We start from the raw sequence: 18,136 nt of genomic DNA, 5'->3' as shown, positions 1-18,136 counted from the left end.
TTTTCCAGTCTCTAAAACTAAGTGTTGATTTCATTTTTCTCCCTAGATTCTCTCTGCAGAAGGACTGCAGGGAAGAAAAAGATGGTGAATCCTCCTAAGTATCAAGAATTTCTAGTTTAATCCCTTGGGGGTTTATGTTCAAGAAGACAGTACTACTCTAGACTCTGAGGAAGGAAAATCCACTTGGGAAAACCCAAAGGAAAACTGAAACTTTACTTAAATAAAACGTTTTGCAATATCTTGTTTGGTTTGTGCGTTTGTGTGCTTTAGACTCTTCATGTAAAAGCATGCGTGCACTTGTGCCTGTGAGACGGTGGAAATGGGGAGCAGTGTGCAGAGCTGTGGTGCAGATCAACTGACTCTATGGATGTGTCAGGATTAGGGAGACAGACTGGAAGTTTCACCCCCTCAGCTCAGTCCCCAACCCCTGATTATTTTTTCTCCTAATGAGAGAACATCCCCCCTACCTTCTGCCACTCCCTAGTTTTCTTTCTCTGGCAGCAGATGAAGCAGCTGCTGAGCCAACTCTGGTTTTCGGGAAGTCAGATGACCTTTTCCCTCTCCCGGCTCTCTGCCTCTCCGTGCCCGTAAGGTAGACACCATGGAGCCACTGATGGTTGTCCTTTGCCTGCTGCCCCTGTACCCAGGTAGGAGCAGGGGAGGGGGGATGCTGGGGTCCTGTGGGGCAAGGCCAGTGCTACCCAGATTGAGTCTCCACATGTGAAGTGGACAGTCTCTTCTGCTTTCCTTTTCTTATCCATGCCTTCCTTCTTTTCTCCATTTCTGTGTCGTGTCCCCATGCCCACAGGCTTGGCTACGACCACTCCCTCCTGCCCTCAGGACGTGAATATCTCTGGGGGCACTTTCACCCTCAGCAATGGCTGGGCCCCTGGAAGTATCCTCACCTACTCCTGCCCCCTGGGCCTTTACCCATACCCGGTGGCGACAAGCCTGTGCAAGAGCAACGGACGGTGGCATTTCCCGAGATCCACCCAGCGGAAAAAGGCGGTCTGCAAACGTGAGGCTCCCCGCCAGCGGCCACCCCAGGACTTCTGTTTAGTCTACTCAGGGTGGGGCTTAATATGACTAGATGGGGTGGCAAAGCTTCTTTTCCACAGGGTTTTTCAAAATAGTGGGAAAATGTCAACTGTCCAATAGCAAGGCATCGGAGGCAGGCTCTGATGTAGATTGTGGGGTACCAAAGCCAGGGATGATTTTTTTTTTATAAGTTTATTTATTTATTTTTGACTGAGTTGTGTCTTAGTTGCTGCGAGCGGGCTTTCTCTAGTCGCGGCGAGCGGGGGCTGCTCTTCGTTGCGGTGTGCGGGTTTCTCACTGCGGTGGCTTGTTGCGGAGCACGGGGTCTAGGTGCACGGGCTTCAGTAGTTGTGGCACGTGGGCTCAGTAGTTGTAGCTCGCGGGCTCTAGAGCACAGGCTCAGTAGTTGTGGTGCACGGGCTTAGTTGCTCTGCGGCATGTGGGATCTTCCCAGACCAGGGATGGAACACGTGTCCCCTGCATTGACAGGTGGATTCTTTTTTTTTTAAATTAATTAATTAATTAATTAATTAATTAATTTTTGGCTGCATTGGATCTTAGTTGCCGCATGGGGGCTTTTCTCTAGTTGCAGTGAGTGGGGGCTACTCTTCTTTGTGGTGCTTGGGCTTCTCATTGCAGTGGCTTCTCTTGTGGCAGAGCACAGCCTGTAGGCACACGGGCTTCAGTAGTTGCGGCTTGCGGGCTCCAGAGCACAGGCTCAGTAGTTGTGACGCATGGGCTTAGTTGATCCGTGGTATGTGGGATCTTCCCGGACCAGGGCTTGAACCCGTGTCCCCTGCATTGGCAGGCGGATTCTCAACCGCTGCGCCACCAGGGAAGCCCAGGGATGATTGTTAGAATACTGAACAATTAACTGCACAGTACTGACCATTCGGGATGGATGCTGAATTGTCCTGGCATCCCCTGTTGTACCAGGAGTCACCCCTCTAGTTATCCACTCATGGGACGTCTGAGGACCCCAGGGGAGGGGCTGGGGTGGACATGGCCCTCAGGGGGCTGAGAGAAGTGGCTGTTTCTCAATCTATTAGGTTGAACTGTGTGAAACTGCCAATATTCAACCAACTGCCAAAAATAGCAATTTCACGGGCATCAACCTAATATTTTGACAACCAGCTGGCTCTACCCATGCATCCAAGCTGAACTTCACCCAGTTGGTGTCCAGCCCAGGTGTTATCCCTCCATCCTTATATTCTCATGCCCTTCTCTCCCTCCAGCTGTTCGCTGTCCAGCCCCTGTTACCTTTGAGAACGGCGTATACACCCCACGGCTGGGGTCCCACCCTGTGGGCGGCAACCTGAGCTTCGAGTGTGAGGATGGCTTCATACTGCGGGGCTCGCCCGTGCGGCACTGTCGCCCCAATGGCATGTGGGATGGGGAGACAGCTGTGTGTGACAACGGCGGTGAGTGCCCTGACAGATGGCTGCATGGGGGCAGGGGTCTCCCAGGAGCCCTGGAACCAGATATGTGTGCAGGGAGCCTGGTGTTTTTGGTGCCAAAATCATATTCCTAGATTTTGGTCAGTTGAGGTCTATAATCACACATCTCTGGCCTGTGGGGATCCTGGCTCAAGGAAGTTGGTGCTAAGCTTCAGATCCAACATAAAGGCTCCAAATACTCTGTCCAGCTTTTCCAAATGCCTCAAAGCCAGATTGGTATTTGGGCGCCGTGGGCTATTGTAGGGAAGATATGATGAAGGGAATCAAGTGTTGCGCTTAGGTGCATTGCCTCGGGAGCAAGTTTGGGTTCCAAGCCTGGTTCTGATTTTGACAGCCTTTGGGCAGGTTATTTAACCTCTCTGTGCCTCAGTTTTCATATCTGTAAAATGGGGATGGTAAGAGTACTGACTGCATGGGGTTGCCGTGTGTATCAAGTGAGTTGCATCTGGAACAGCCCCTGGAATGTGCTAAACACCACATACACTTTTGTCGTGGTCATTACTGCCCCTGTGAAAGATTGGGGGTCTCTGCTTGACAGAAGTGGGGTTCCTGGGATTCCCTGGAGCCACATTTGCCTGTGGGCTTTGGAAGCTTCCTGGATCACAGTTCTAAATACATAATACAGAAGGTTTAGAGTCCATGAGCTGGCAGGACCATACCCTCACCTGGTGCCCAGCTGTTGGCTCCCTATTTATGTCCTTGATTCTTTGACAATAGCCATTTATTCAAACATAAATATAATTCATTTGAAAATTGAGGTTTAAACTACCTAAAGCGTACAGATCTTAAGTATTCAGCTTGATGAACTTTTTATACCCACAAGTATCCTTTTACGTGTATCCACCCACGTAATCACCACCCAAGACCGAGGGTCCATTATATCAGGAGGTTCCCTCCTGTCCCCTCCCACAAAGTAACCACTCTTCGGACTTCTGGTCTCCACAGATTCGTTTAGCTTATTCTTTTTTAAAAAAATTTATTAATTTACTTATTTTTTTTGGCTGTGTTGGGTCTTCATTTCTGTGAGAGGGCTTTCTCTAGTTGTGGTGAGCGGGGGCCACTCTTCATCGCGGTGCGCGGGCCTCTCACTATCGCGGCCTCTCTTGTTGCGGAGCACAGGCTCCAGACACGCAGGCTCAGTAGTTGTGGCTCACGGTTCCAGTTGCTCCGTGGCTTGTGGGATCTTCCCAGACCAGGGCTCGAACCCGTGTCCCCTGCATTAGCAGGCAGATTCTCAACCACTGCGCCACCAGGGAAGCCCCGTTTAGCTTATTCTTTCACCTCATAGAAGTGGAATCATACAGAATGTGCTCTTTTGCATCTGTCTTCCTTTATTCAGCATTCTGCTTGTGAGATGTATCCATGTTTTCCTGTGTATCAGCAGTTTGTTATTTTTTATTGCTTTGTAGTTCCATTACATATTACAGTTTATCTATGCATTCTCCTGTTGATGGGTATTTGGGTTTTTTCCAGTTTTTGGTTATTATAAGTAAAACTCTATGAACATCCTTATGTGTGATTGGGTGCACTAGACACATTTCTCTTGAGCATATTACCTAGGAGCGGAATTACTGGGTCACACGTTGGCATATGTTTTCTTTCAGAAGAGGCTGCAAACGGCTTCCTGATTTGACACTCTAGCAATGTAACAGTTCTGGTTGTCCCACATCATCTCTGACACTTGGAATTACCCATCTTTTTAGTTTTAGCCATTCTGGTGGGTGTGTAGTGATGTCTCATTGTTTGCAGATATTCTCTGTGGAGAGGTAGGGCTCCTTCCCTGAGGAAGCCAGCATCTTCCCTGAGGCTCTGGGATGGATACAGGCAGAGTCCCTGGGTTGGGATTGGTATGCTTTAGCTGGCAACTGGGCCACTGAGTTCTAAATCTTTTTCCCTACTTCAGGTTTTCTATCCACACACCTGGGAGGCACAGCTGTGGTGTCTCTCAAGGGAGAGGCCAAGGGACCCGCAGAGGCTCTGAGGGTCTGTAGAGGAAGAAGAGCCTGGCGGGAGAGGGTGTGTGAGCAGCGCCCAGAGGCTGAGGAGGCGGGTCCCTGCTCACCTCCACCTTCCTTTGCTCCTCACAGCCAGCCACTGCCCCAACCCGGGCATTGCCGTGGGTTCAGTGCGGACAGGGTCTCGCTTCGGCCTTGGGGACAAGGTCAGCTACCGCTGCTCCTCGAATCTGGTGCTGACGGGGTCTGTGGAGCGAGAGTGCCAGGATGATGGGGTCTGGAGTGGGATGGAGCCCATCTGCCGCCGTGAGTAGCTGCTCTGACCCTCCTGAGACTCCTGGGCCCCCACCCCTGGCCGCAGCTGACCCCGGTGGCTCTCCCCACAGAGCCCTACTCTTACGACTTTCCCGAGGATGTGGCCCCTGCCCTGGGCACCTCCTTGTCCCACCTCCTTGGAACCAGCAATCCCACCCAGAAGAAGAAGGGTGAGTGCTTGAAGCGGGGGGGTGGCAGGGTGCTGGGAGGGAGCAGGGGAGGGGCAAGCTTCCGAGGGGCCAGGAGCCTCCGGTGGGCTCAGCGGGGCTGAGGTAGAGGGGCCTGATTGCCTTGGCAAGAGAGTGGGTAGGAGGTGGAGTCTCAATCTTCCCCTTCCACATTTCTTCCAGAAAACGTGGGCCGCAAAATACAAATCCAGCGCTCGGGTCACCTGAACCTCTATGTGCTCCTGGACGCATCTCAGAGCGTGGAGGAAGAGGACTTTGAAATCTTCAAGAAGAGCGCCTCCCACCTGGTGGACAGGGTCAGGAAATAGGAGCTCGCACATACCAGCAGCCTTCCTGCACTCACGGTCTCTGTCTCCTTCCCTTCCTCAGAATCCCACTCACAGCCCACCTCCTCCAAGAAGTCTTCCCAGATTACACACATGCCATGCAGGAATCACGGATTTAATTTAGAGGATCCTATTTTTCATTCCACAAACACTGTTGGGGTAGCTACTCTATGTCAGGCACTGTTCTGGGTGTGGGGGGACCTCAAAGATGAACAAGGCTGAGACCCCACTTTCCAGGAATTCATCATCTAGAACAGTGGTCTTCACAGAGGGGTATCCAAAATAATCCTCTGGCGTGTGGCAGGAAAATACTGGTATCCATGGTGAATGATTGTAATTTAACTTAAATTAAGAACTTAATATTTAATAATTTCCTCTTAAAATTTCAATATTTTCTATATGTTTTAAAATGTGTATAATATATTTAAATAGTGATACACTTTATAAGTATGAGTATACTTTATAAATACATATACCTATATTGAGGTACGTGCTCAGAATGTCTCGACTGACGAGGTGCATGAACAGAAGAGTTTGGAACCACTTGGTTCAGATTCCTTGCCAGGACTTTGCTTGTTAGTTATGCTTTTCACAATAGTTTGTGTAGATATATGTTTTCCCTCCCAGCTACATTTGAAAGAAGGCAGCTTTTGTGCTCCTTAGTGTCTCTCTTAAGACGTAAAGTTAAGTAACTCATTAAGCCATGAGGCTGCAAAACTCGACAAAGTGCCGATATGTTTGAATTCTACCTCCACCTCTTACCAGTGGTGTGATCTGGGGCAAGGTAAACAAGCCTCAGCTTCCTCATCTGTATAATAGGGATCATCACGACCCTTCACAGCATTGAGGTGAGGATTAAATGAAGAGTGAGCCAGTCAAAGAGAGGAGAGGACCAACAAATGTCACTTTCCTGGCTTCTTCAGGCAACCGTTTCCCAGGAAGGGACTCTCCAAGGGCCTTGCAACTGTCAGTCTCTGTCCAGGCTCTCTGCCTCCTCCAGGGCCTTTTGCTGGCTCCCTTACCAACTCCCCTTTGGTTTGGGAGCCTTTCACACTACCTCTCACTTGCCCTTCACAGATCTTCAGCTTTGAGATCAAGGTTAGTGTCGCCATCATCACTTTTGCATCAAAGCCCAAAGTCATCATGTCTGTCCTGGACAACAAATCTGAGGATGTGACTGAAGTGGCCCACAGTCTGGAGAACGCCCACTATAAAGGTATGATGTCATCAAATGAAGGTGATGGGAGTCGGGGCAGGGGATGAGCTCTCTGTGCCTGCAGAGATACTGGACAAGTTTGAGAGAGAGTGAGGCTTCTTGGTGGCACTCAAGTCCCAGGGCTCTGGGACTAAGGTTCCTTAGGTGGTGTGGCTTCCAAGTCAGGTTCATGGTCACGGAGTCCCAGCTCCTACCAACTCTGGGCTTCCTCGCACGTGCTACATGTCCAAATGCATCATGCAGGTCTTTGGCTCCTCTCTGATGCCAGAACCACATGGTCTGGTTTTCATAGTCTCCTCCTGTCATTAGGAAACTACCCGGGTGGTAGGTGGCAGATGGCTGAAACAACGCACTTTCTTTGGAAACCCCATCTTTGAGTCTTGGGACTTTAGGATGGCCTTTAGTGGGGTTATGCAATGAGCATTTCTAAAGGGAAAGTCTTTTAATGTCTGAACGGGCAATGATGCCAAATCTCTAACTGGATATCAAAAGTCTGTGTTTATCAAATCTATTGATAAATGCATTTCCAGTGTTTGGGGAAAATAGAGTGATTCCCTTCTCCCAGGTGGTAGGTGGGAAGTTTCTAAGAGAGTTTTTCGTCTTCACATATTCCAGACCATGAAAATGGAACCGGGACCAACATCTACGAGGCCCTAAATTGTGTCTATATCATGATGAATAACCAAATGCAACGGCTCAGTATGAACAAGGCGGGCTGGCAGGAAATCCGACATGCCATAATCCTTCTGACAGATGGTGGGTATCGCCGTCTCTGTGAGTGAGTCTGGCATAGTGGAAGGAGCAGCAATGTGGGGTCAGAGACCTGCATTCTGGTTCTCCCCCTGCCACTTAGGGCCTTGGTTTCTTATTTATAAAGTAGAAATAGTGTCGATGATGACGGAAATGACAACCACAACAATTATGGATAATGGAAGCTGCCCTCCTTTCTGTACACAGTTTTGTTGTTGTTGTTTATTTTTAAAAATTTTTTTGGCCATGCCGCACGGCATGTGGGATCTTAGTTCCCTGACCAGGGATTGAACCCTCGCCCCCTGCAGTGGAAGCGTGGAGTCTTAACCACTGGTCTGCCAGGGAAGTCCCCTTACACAGTTTCTATGAAGAGCAATTTAAGTACTTTGTGTAAAAGTGCTTTATGATTATAAGTGTTAGTTATTGTTATTACCTGGGAGGTCACATAGAGGGAGCTGGATGGGCAGGTGTGGCTCTGGACCAGTGATGTCGAAGTCCACCAATGGAAGGGCAGACTGGCTAGTGGATCTGGGCTCTGCCATTTATCTCTTGATTTTGTCCAAATTACATGGCTCCTCTAGAAATCAGATTTCTTGTCTATAAAATGAGTAGACCCACACTTACTGGGGCTTCATGAGAATCAAAGGAGATAAAGTGTAGGGTGCCCCTGGTCCAGTGCTAAAGAACTTCAGTAAGTAATGTATCTTGAAACTCGAGTAGGGAGTGTAGGTGTTGAGGTCCCCAGGATGAATGCTTCCCCTCTCTTCAAGGCCTGGGGGAATCGTGATACATCACCCAGATGGACAATTCTTTTCCTTCCTTGTTCTAGGAAAGTCCAACATGGGTGGCTCTCCCAAGGTGGCTGTTGACAATATCAAGGAGGTCTTGAACATCAACCAGAAGAGGAAAGACTATCTGGGTGAGCCTCCGCCCCCGCCCCATCTGTACTGCCCTGCAGGGGGCCCAGGGCCCACAGCCAGGGGTTCTAGCATCTTGGCTGTATTTCTATCGAGACCCCAGGCTGTGTTGTCCTGCATGAAGGCAGCCGAGGGTCACACTGAAGAGTGATCAAACTGCCCGTGGTTTCAAACTTGGGTTCATCTTTGATTGGCTGTGGCCATGGGTTGTTTCTTTACTTGTAAGGATATAGTACAAGGACCTACCTCACTGGCCGATAAGGGCAAATGCTCAAACATTGCCTGGCACAGACAAACACAGTGTGCGGTGGCGGCCACCACCATCGTCATCGTCGTCGTTTTCATTCACCATCAGCCTCAGCCTTCCACAAACCTCTCCAGGAAGAAAAGGCCCGGATTCCTTATAGGGACTGTTCCTGGCCTTTCTTCCCTTAGCAGTGTAGATAACTAAGGCTCTGGCAGTTGCAGTCTCTGAAAGAACAGCTCCTCTAATTCAGACTAAACAAAAATTGCACTGACCTTTGACCAGAAAAGAACTTCAAAGAGAAACGCTCTGGATAAGGAAGGGCAGCTGGTTTTGAGGCCCCAAGTTTTACTTTCCCCCGGGTCCTCTCATTTCTGTTCATGCCACCCACTTCACCTGCCCCTTGGAGGTAAGCATATTCCTCTTGAAAACCCTGGCCTAAGGAAGGCAAAACACAAACTCCACTCCCTAACTCCTTAGCATCACTGGGCCAGAGTTAAATGCTTGAACACACCTCATGAAAAAGAGGAAGGAACTGCAGGGAAATAGAGAAAACACGTGGGGCGTGATAACTGTCCAGTTCCCATCATAACTGCAAAAAAGGCCCATGAGGGGTACAAAGGGTGGGAGAAGACCAGACTCTATGGTCCACCCCAGGGCAGTTCTGACTGGCACCCACGCTGGCTCAGAGGGGTAGCCCCTCAGCCACAAGATTCTGGTGATTTCCTCCCCATCAGACATCTATGCCATTGGCGTGGGCAACCTGGATGTGGACTGGAGAGAACTGAATGAGCTGGGGTCCAAGAAGGATGGCGAGAGGCATGCCTTCATTCTGAAGGATGTGAAGGCTCTGAGCCAGGTCTTTGAGCACATGCTGGGTGAGTGTGCTTCGCCCTCTCCAGAGTGGTGTGGCCAGTGTGGAGCCGGCCAAGGGTCCGTGCTGGCACCTGCTCACAGTGCCCCTCACCAGCCTCCTTCACCATCTGCTCCTCACGACCACAGATGTCTCCCAGCTCACGGACACCATCTGTGGGGTAGGGAACATGTCTGCCAATGCCTCTGCCCAGGAGAGGACACCCTGGCATGTCACTATTAAGGTACCAGGAAGGAGGGATGGGGCTTGGATCCCAGAGGTGACAGCGGCCATGAGCCAGAGACACAGCAGTCCCTGAAGATCACCTGTTCCCCTGCAGCCCAAGAGCCAGGAGACCTGCCGAGGAGCCCTGATCTCGGACCAGTGGGTCCTGACAGCCGCTCACTGCCTCCGCAACGCCGAGGACCACTCCCTGTGGAGGGTCAGCGTGGGTAAGGAAGGGCCTGCACCCGCTTCCCGACCCCGTGGGCAGAGCTCCCACCCCTTGTCCCTAGCCTCTGGCCCCTTCAGCAGCCCTGGTCCAGCCTAATCTGCCACATTGTTTCCAGGGGATCCCAGCTCCCAGTGGGGCAAAGAATTCCAAATTGAGAAGGCGGTGATCTCCTCGGGGTTCAATGTCTTTGCCAAGAAGAATCAGGGAATCCCCGAGTTCTATGGCGATGACATCGCTCTGCTAAAGCTGGCCCAGAAAGTGAAGATGTCCACCCACGCCAGGTGCCGGAGTCTGGGATGGGAGGGTGCCCTCTGGGTGAGAAGTGCTCTGGGGAGCACTGGAGGAGGGGACACCAAGGATGGGTCTCTGTGACCCTTGTCCTTCTCCTCAGGCCTATCTGCCTTCCCTGCACGGTGGAGGCCAATCTGGCTTTGCGGAGACTTCCAGGCAGCACCTGCAGAGACCATGGTGAGCGCTGGGCTTAGGGTGCATGAAGAACTGGGATCAGGGCTTGGGGGCTGATGACATGGACTGTGCTGCAGTTCCCAAGTCGGGAATCTGGATGCTGGGTAAAGGGACCAGTACTAACATCCTTTTCCTTGACGGTAGAGAGTGAACTTCTGAACAAGTTGAGCATTCCTGCTCATTTCGTGGCTTTGAATGGGGACAAGCTGAACGTTAACCTCAAGACAGGGTTGGAGGTGAGGGTCTCGGGTCCAGTATGCTGTGGGGGGATGGGATCCCCCGTGGCAACTCCCGGAACGTGTCTCTTCATCCCCTAGCTCTGAGTGCTTTCTCCATCTGACTCCAAGTCACCCCTCGTCCAGGCCTAGCTACACGGCCAGGTGTCCCCTGGGCCTGCTCACCCCATCCTTCTGTCTTATTCCACCCCTACTGCAGTGGACAAACTGTGTCAAGGTCGTCTCCCAAGACAAAACCACGTTCCCCAACTTGACAGATGTCAGAGAGGTGGTGACAGACCAGTTCCTATGCAGTGGGATGCAGGGGGATGACAATCCCTGCAAGGGTGAGCCCCCCCCACCTCCACTTCTCACCCCCAGTCCCCACCCTGGAGTCTGGACTCCTGAGGGGAAGGCCACCTGTGTCCCTCTGGTCAACTTGCATGCCAGGACACCGGTGCACTGCCCTGATGCAGTGATGAGAGTCAGGATGACAGTCTCTTGTCCCTCCTTTCTGGCAGGAGAATCTGGGGGAGCAGTTTTCCTTGAGCGGAGATTCAGGTTTTTTCAGGTGAGGAGAGAAGGGGGGAAGCTCGCAGGACTGGAGTTACAGGATCTTGGCCTTGTGGAGGCACCAGGCAGGCCTTTGAAGGAACTAAGGAGGTTGGGGCTTGGGGCTGGGACCGGGGCAGCGTCCCCACCCAACCCAACCTCTCCTTCTTCCAGGTGGGCCTGGTGAGCTGGGGTCTCTACAACCCCTGTGGCAGCTCTGATAAGAACTCCCGCAAAAGCGCGCCCCGTGGCAGGGTCCCACCACCACGAGATTTCCACATCAGTCTCTTCCACCTGCAGCCCTGGCTGAGACAGCACCTGGAGGGCGTCCTGAACTTTTTGCCCCTCTGATCGTGGCCACTGAGCCCTTTGCTGTCCTGCTAGGACCCACCATCTCTCCTGTCTCCTACCCCCGAACGTCCACCCTCAGCCTCCATGACCCATCCGCACGCCTTGCTCTGAGCGCATGCCTGCTTCCAGGATCCTGGAGCAGCGGCGCATCCACGCTGGGGAACCCCTGGTCCTCCTGCCAGTGCGGGCCCCACCCTCTGCTTTACTTGCCTCACTCTCCTTCCACTTTCACAGGGAATTACCTGGCTATGAAATTAATAAAAATCAATGATTTCCACATCTGTCTGTGCCTCTGCCTGGGGGCTGGCCTGCGGGGAGAGAGAGGCCAGAATGATTCCAGGAACGGCAAGAAGGCAGGTCAGAGACCCTGCTGGACAAACAACGGCTGGACTCTGCTCCATAACAGAGTCAACAGGGGAGCCAGTGAGGGCCTTGTATCTAGTCCCCAAGGGGGAGGTCTGGGCTTGTTGGGGAGGAACTGGAGCTGAGAGGAGGTGCTGACAGAGTCCTGGACCTTGGGCAGCAAAAGGTGGGGTTTTGCAGTTTCTGTTTCCTTGATTGGCAGCTCAGTGGGGCCCTCCCGCTCGGACATTCCGGAAAGTGACATGGGTAGGGTGGGTGGGGCGGGCAGCAGGTGCCAGAACACAGATTGCATAAAAGGCTGGAGGCTGTGAGGGGCAGGGGAAGGGAGTGTGACCAGGCTCAGTTCGGAGTTTCAGCTTGGACATCGAGCCAAGCAGACACGCAGCAGAAGCCAGGAGAGGCCATCCTGCCACCAGCCCCAGTTTCTCTGTCTTCCGTCACCATGGGGAGCAATTGCAGCCCCCAACTCTGCCTGGTACCCTTGATCCTGGGCCTCTTGTCTGGAGGTAAGTGAGGTCACAGCCCCCCTCCCCCCACCCCTGCTGCCCCCAGGATCCATCCTTGGCCTTGTGAGGCTGGGCTTCACCAGCCTTTCTCTTTAGGTGTGAGCATGACGCCATTGCCTGAGGCCGGGCCCCAAAGCCCCTGCTCTCTGGAGGGAGTAGAGATCAAAGGTGGCTCCTTCCGGCTTCTCAAGGCGGGCCAGTCACTGGAGTACTTGTGTCCTTCTGGCTTCTACCCATACCCTGTGCAGATTCGTACCTGCAGATCCACGGGATCCTGGAGCACCCTGCAGACCCAAGACAAAAAGATTGTCAAGAGGGCCGAATGCAAAGGTTGGAGGGCAGTGAGGATGGGCATGGGCCAGCAGAGGGACGGAGCAGGTGGTGGCCAAGGACCAGACTTGGATAAGATTAGACTTGTGTGGAGACCAGGCAGGCTGACAAGTTGGGCTGAGCAAGGGTGGGAGCTGAGCAAGGGCTGGAGGTGGGACGGAGGGAGAATGAAGGGAGCTAGGGGAGCTAACCTTTACTAAGCGTTTACCCTGTGTCAGGCAGCCCTGGCAGTTCAAAGAACACTCAGAACTGGGGAGGGGGGAGTGGCAGGATTCCTCATGGGTTGAGGTACCCTCCAGGGGTCAAGGGTAGTAGCTGATCCTGTAGGACCGAGAAGGCGCTGTTTCTCAGTGACAGGGTCCCTGAGACCAGGAGGGATATCCTAGAGGGCAGCCCTTCCGTCTCAGTAACGTGTACTTGTTCTCCTCCCCCAAAGCAATTCGCTGTCCCAGACCACAGGACTTTGAGAACGGGGAGTACTGGCCCCGGACCCCCTACTACAATTTGAGTGACGAGATCTCTTTCCGCTGCTATGATGGTTACAACCTCCGGGGCTCTGCCAATCGCACCTGCCAAGTGACGGGTCGGTGGGATGGGGAAACGGCCATCTGCGATGATGGAGGTGAGAAGCATCCCCCTTTCCCACGACAGTACCTTCTTCCTGACCACCCTCAGCCTGAGGAACTGGCACCATAGCTCTTGCACTCTACCTTGCCCTCAGGCTTTGGCCCTTACCTCCATGTCTCGTGCTTCTGCAGCGGGGTACTGCCTGAACCCGGGCATCCCCATTGGCACAAGGAAGGTGGGCAGCCAGTACCGCCTTGAAGACAGTGTCACCTACTACTGCAGCCGGGGGCTCACTCTCCGTGGCTCCCAGCGGCGAACATGTCAGGAAGGAGGCTCTTGGAGTGGAACGGAGCCTTCTTGCCAAGGTGACCCTTGATCTGTACCCTCATGTCAGATCCTGCTCTCCCATCCTCACATTCCCACACCAGAGGACCGCCTTCTCCCCCTACTGCAACCCAGCTCCTTCCTCACTTCTAAAGCTCCCCAAAGAACTTCTGAGCCCTTCCCACCCTGGAAACCCACCATCTCTCGTCACTGTGTCCCTGGCCCTCCCAGACATTTGACCTGCTTTCTGACTTCTCCCAGACTCCTTTATGTACGATACTCCTGCAGAGGTGGCCGAAGCCTTCCTGTCTTCCCTGACAGAGACCATAGAAGGAGTTGATGCTGAGGATGGGCACAGCCCAGGTTTGAAGATAGAGAGGGGAGGCAGGGGAGGGAATTGGGGGTGGGGGGAGGATGGAGAAGGGGCAGGAGAACCATGCATCCTGGAGCCTGAGTCTCTCTGGTGGCCCCCAGGCGAACAACAGAAGAGGAAGATTATCCTGGACCCCTCGGGCTCCATGAACATCTACCTGGTGCTGGATGGATCAGACAGCATTGGGTCCCGCAACTTCACAGGGGCTAAGAATTGCCTCAGCAACTTCATTGAGAAGGTGGGGCCCCCTCTCCCTGAATGTGGGGACCCTGAATGGACCTCACTGCCCTGCCAGGACTAGCTCCCTGATGCTCCCAGCCCCTCTGAGCCACCGGGTCCCAGAAAACCTCCAGGTCCTATCCTGTCTTCCTTTCCTTTTACTTGAAGCAGTTTCTTGATCTTTAACCCAGACTCCTCCATGAACCCCAGGGTGATGAGTCTCTTACTATGTCCTTCCCTGTCTGTCCCAGCAAAGCTGCTGAATCCTCCCAGCCATATATTCTACTTTCAATGCCATGATCCCTTGCTTCCCTCACCCACAGGTGGCAAGTTATGGGGTGAGGCCAAAATATGGTCTAGTGACATATGCCACAGACCCCAAAGTTTTGATCAGAGTGTCTGAGCCAAAGAGCAGCGATGCAGACTGGGTCACAGAGCAGCTCAACCGAATCAACTACGAAGGTCAGAAGTCAGGGAAGGGAATGGTGGGAGGTTCACTTTGGGGTCAGAGAGGTCTGAAGTTTCAGGAGTGTTGTGGGGAGGGCAGTGAGACAAGGACTCCTTTTTAATCCATGGATGGGCAGCAGGGTCATTGGAAAATGGGGGGTGGTGGGAACCCTTTGGAACTGAGACGGTCACTTTGTTGTCAAAGGGAAGTCACTGGGGTGACAATTAACTCAAAAAGTTGACAGATGTGGATCTCAGTTGCTGCTAGGCCTCTGGGGTCAAGGATGGCTTGGAAGTCCAGGTGGAGGTGATGATTTCTTCCCTTTCCACAGACCACAAGTTGAAGGCAGGGACTAACACCAAGAAGGCTCTCCTGGAAGTATACAACATGATGAGCAGGGAAGTGAACGACCTCCCTGAAGCCTGGAACCGCACCCGCCATGTCATCATCCTCATGACTGATGGTCAGAGGGACCTTTCTCCTGCCTCTGACTCCCCACCCTCTCAAACCAGCGTGTGGCCCTGCAGTCCACGTGTAACACTGGACTCATGGCTGGGGGCCTGAGCGCTGCTCTTTCCTGTGAGCCTTTAAGAGGAGGGACCCTTCTCTCCACCGTCTCTCACGTCCATCTCCTCCCCAACCTGCTCACTCAGCCGTATATGTCACTCCTTCTAGCCAGTTTATCCTCCTTGACCCTCTTCCTTCCTTGTCTCCCACCTTCATGGTCCTGGTCTCTCCTGCAGGCATGCACAACATGGGTGGGGATCCAGTCTCTGTCATTCACGATATCCGGGACTTGCTGGACGTTGGTAGAAATCGCAAAAACCCCAGGGAGGATTACCTGGGTGAGTTTTATTGCCTAGGACTCAGCACCCCACTTTCTTAGCTCCTGCCCCCCAGGGCCTGGACCCTCACCCTCCCTTTTTCTCTCTCAGACATCTATGTGTTCGGGGTTGGGCCTCTGGTGGACCAAGACAACATCAATGCTTTGGCTTCCAAGAAGGATAGAGAGCAACACGTGTTCAAACTCAAGGACGTAGACAACCTGGAGGATGTTTTCATACAGATGCTTGGTAGGAAGATATCACAAGGGCATAAGGAGATGGTCAGGAAGCTCAGCTCTCCCCAGACCCCTCAAGGTCACTCATCCTTCTACCCCTCCTGAAGCCCCTGGCAGTCTGGAAGTCCTTTCTCATTCCTCCTTCTCTACCTCCGTGTCACTATTCTTGCTTCCTGGTACTGCCCACTCCCTGATCTTAGAGTCACAGAGCTCTGAATGATGCAGAGATCTTTCTTAAGTCCCTTGTTTTACAGATGTGGAAACTGGGGCCAAGAGAGGTCAAGGGATGGCAAGTTAGCAAGAGTTGGGCCTGAAAACATCCAGCTCTCTGATCTCTGTCCCCCGTTCTTTTCACGATACCACAGTGGTTCCCTGTCCTCAATGTAAGGAAACAAGTGCCCCTGCCTTCCCTTTCCTCCTATGGGCATCTGGTCCCCACAGACACGTAGGTGTCCCTCCCCAAAAGGCTGCTGCCATTTGGAAATGAAGTGTCCCAGCTTTCAGTACAATCTCCTTTCTTGCCAGATGAAACCCGGACTCTGGGTCTTTGTGGCATGGTTTGGGAGCACAAGAAAGGTACTGACTATCACAAGCAGCCATGGCAGGCCAAGATCTCAGTCACCGTGAGTGCAGCGTCCTGGTGGCGGGGACTTACGGGAGGGGAGGTCAGGGTGAAACGACGGTCGGGCGGAAGGGCAAAGTGTTCATAGATGGTGTTGTTCGTGAAAGCCGAGCTTTCCCCCTGCCGCTCTTTTCCCAGCGTCCTTTGAAGGGACATGAGAGCTGTATGGGTGCTGTGGTGTCTGAGTACTTTGTGCTGACGGCGGCACACTGTTTCACTGTGGATGACGAGCAACACTCAATCAAGGTCAGCATGGGTAAGGATGCAACCAATCAATCCTGAGCTTCAGCCATGCCCTCTGGGCAGTACCTCCCACTCTCTTCAAGAGCCCACGCTCCACCTGACCTCAACGCAGCCCCTTCCCTTGCACGCTGGACCAGTTAGGGATGAGGAAGACTTGAGTTAGGGATGACACGGGGGCAGGAGACTGCCTACAGAGAAGTGGGTGGTCTAGAGGTACCCCCTCTCCTACTTCAGGAGGGAAGAAGCAGGAGTGGGAGATAGAAGAAGTCCTATTTCACCCAAACTACAACCTCAATGCAAAAAAAGCAAAAGGTATTCCTGAATTTTATGACTATGATGTGGCCCTGATCAAGCTCAAGAAGAAGCTCAAGTATGATGAGACCACCAGGTGAGCCAGCTGGATTCCCAAAGAGAAAAGGCTGGGAAAGGTAGGGCTGGAAGACTGGGGTAGGTCCAGGGTTCACCATCCCTGAATTTCCCCATCTCTCAACAGGCCCATTTGTCTCCCCTGCACTGAGGGATCAAATCAAGCTTTGAGGCTTCCACAGTCGACCACGTGCCGGCAACAGAGTAAGACATAATCAGGGAGAGTAGTATAAGGGTGAGGTTCTGACAAGGGAGGCATGAGAGGGAGCTGCAGGAAGAGCAGGTGATGCCCAGCCCAGTCTCTAGCTCACAGGAAGGGGTGGGGGAACATTTGTTGAGGGACAAGGACAAAGGACAAGGACAATGGGGGAAGGGAGAGTGCTGAAATGACCCAGTCTGTCTATCGGTCCAGTGCAAGAGCTGCTCCCGGCAAAGGATATCAAAGCTCTGTTTGTGTCTGAGTTGTCTAAGGATCGTAAGAAGACACTGGTTCGGAAGGAGGTCTACATCAAGAATGGGGAAAAGGTGAGGAATGTGGGATCCTGAGGTCCTTGAAGCCCCAATTCTTCCTAAGCAAGCTTTGTTCATCACTCCTCTCCTGCGTGCATCCCCACCTCACCTACAGAAAACTGGCTGTGAGAGGGATGCTCTACATGCCATAGGCTATGACAAAGTCAAGGACGTCTCTGAGGTAGTCACCCCCAGGTTCCTTTGCACCGGAGGGGTGGCTCCCTATGCTGACCCCAACACTTGCAAAGGTGAGAGAAGGCTCTTTGGTCGTGATCTAAGTTCCTGAGGCCCAAGAGTCTTTTCCCCTACAGCTTCTCCCTCCCTGTAGGTGATTCTGGTGGTCCCCTGATTATTCACAAGAAGAGTCGCTTCATTCAAGTGAGTTTCCCCTTTCCTCTCTGTGGGGAGACGCCAAGTGGTCAGCATGGCCCCCAAAGCAGGAAAGCTCAGTGCACGTGGCTGGAAAGGGGAGGGTGGAGCCTGCCTCACCTTTGGACTTTTCCTTGAACTGGCCAACTTAGGGCTGTGTGTCTGATCTGTGTGCCAGGGGATAGGACTGAGCTCAGCCCCTAGTCTAACCCTCCCAGGTCAGCTCAGATGCAGCTGGGAGTAGCTCCCTGGGATTAGGAAGGAATTCTACCAAACGGTTCCTGGGACGCCCTCGCCCTCTTCAGGTTGGTGTGATCAGCTGGGGTGTTGTGGACGTCTGCAAGCGGCAGCAACAGGTACCTGCTTACGCCCGAGACTTTCACGTCAACCTCTACCAAGTGCTGCCCTGGCTCAAGGAAAAACTCCAAGATGAGGACCTGGGTTTTCTATAAGGGGTTTCCTGTTGAAAACGGGCATGACATCAAATTAAAACAACTACGACAACACCTGTGTTCAAGATCCTTTTGGGGTAAAGGAGTG

General features: G+C 52.7%; 2 protein-coding genes across 2 annotated transcripts; both read left to right on the top strand.

Annotated features, from left to right (window-relative positions):
* Positions 1-545: 545 nt before the first annotated feature.
* On the top strand, positions 546-11,573 carry C2 (complement C2). Its single transcript, XM_082638431.1, has 18 exons — positions 546-647; positions 809-1,018; positions 2,274-2,459; positions 4,583-4,756; positions 4,837-4,935; positions 5,116-5,249; positions 6,357-6,495; positions 7,111-7,251; positions 8,075-8,164; positions 9,144-9,284; positions 9,409-9,503; positions 9,600-9,711; positions 9,829-9,994; positions 10,105-10,181; positions 10,323-10,414; positions 10,614-10,740; positions 10,915-10,964; positions 11,120-11,573. The coding sequence occupies exons 1-18, from the start codon at positions 602-604 to the stop codon at positions 11,294-11,296; spliced, it is 2,256 nt and encodes a 751-aa protein (XP_082494557.1). The 5' UTR covers positions 546-601; the 3' UTR covers positions 11,297-11,573.
* A 395-nt stretch (positions 11,574-11,968) lies between these two features.
* On the top strand, positions 11,969-18,100 carry CFB (complement factor B). The gene is made up of 18 exons (XM_082638040.1): positions 11,969-12,165; positions 12,262-12,495; positions 12,932-13,117; positions 13,254-13,427; positions 13,648-13,749; positions 13,861-13,997; positions 14,302-14,440; positions 14,758-14,889; positions 15,170-15,271; positions 15,362-15,499; positions 16,012-16,109; positions 16,247-16,364; positions 16,586-16,739; positions 16,845-16,921; positions 17,130-17,242; positions 17,343-17,475; positions 17,556-17,605; positions 17,902-18,100. The coding sequence occupies exons 1-18, from the start codon at positions 12,102-12,104 to the stop codon at positions 18,046-18,048; spliced, it is 2,298 nt and encodes a 765-aa protein (XP_082494166.1). The 5' UTR covers positions 11,969-12,101; the 3' UTR covers positions 18,049-18,100.
* Positions 18,101-18,136: the final 36 nt, after the last annotated feature.

This window comes from Mesoplodon mirus (assembly GCF_964341445.2).
Source record: "Mesoplodon mirus genome assembly, chromosome: 12".
NCBI lineage: Eukaryota > Metazoa > Chordata > Mammalia > Artiodactyla > Ziphiidae > Mesoplodon > Mesoplodon mirus.
The sequence above is the reverse complement of the archived record's forward strand: the minus strand, read 5'-3'. Positions and strand labels throughout refer to the sequence as shown.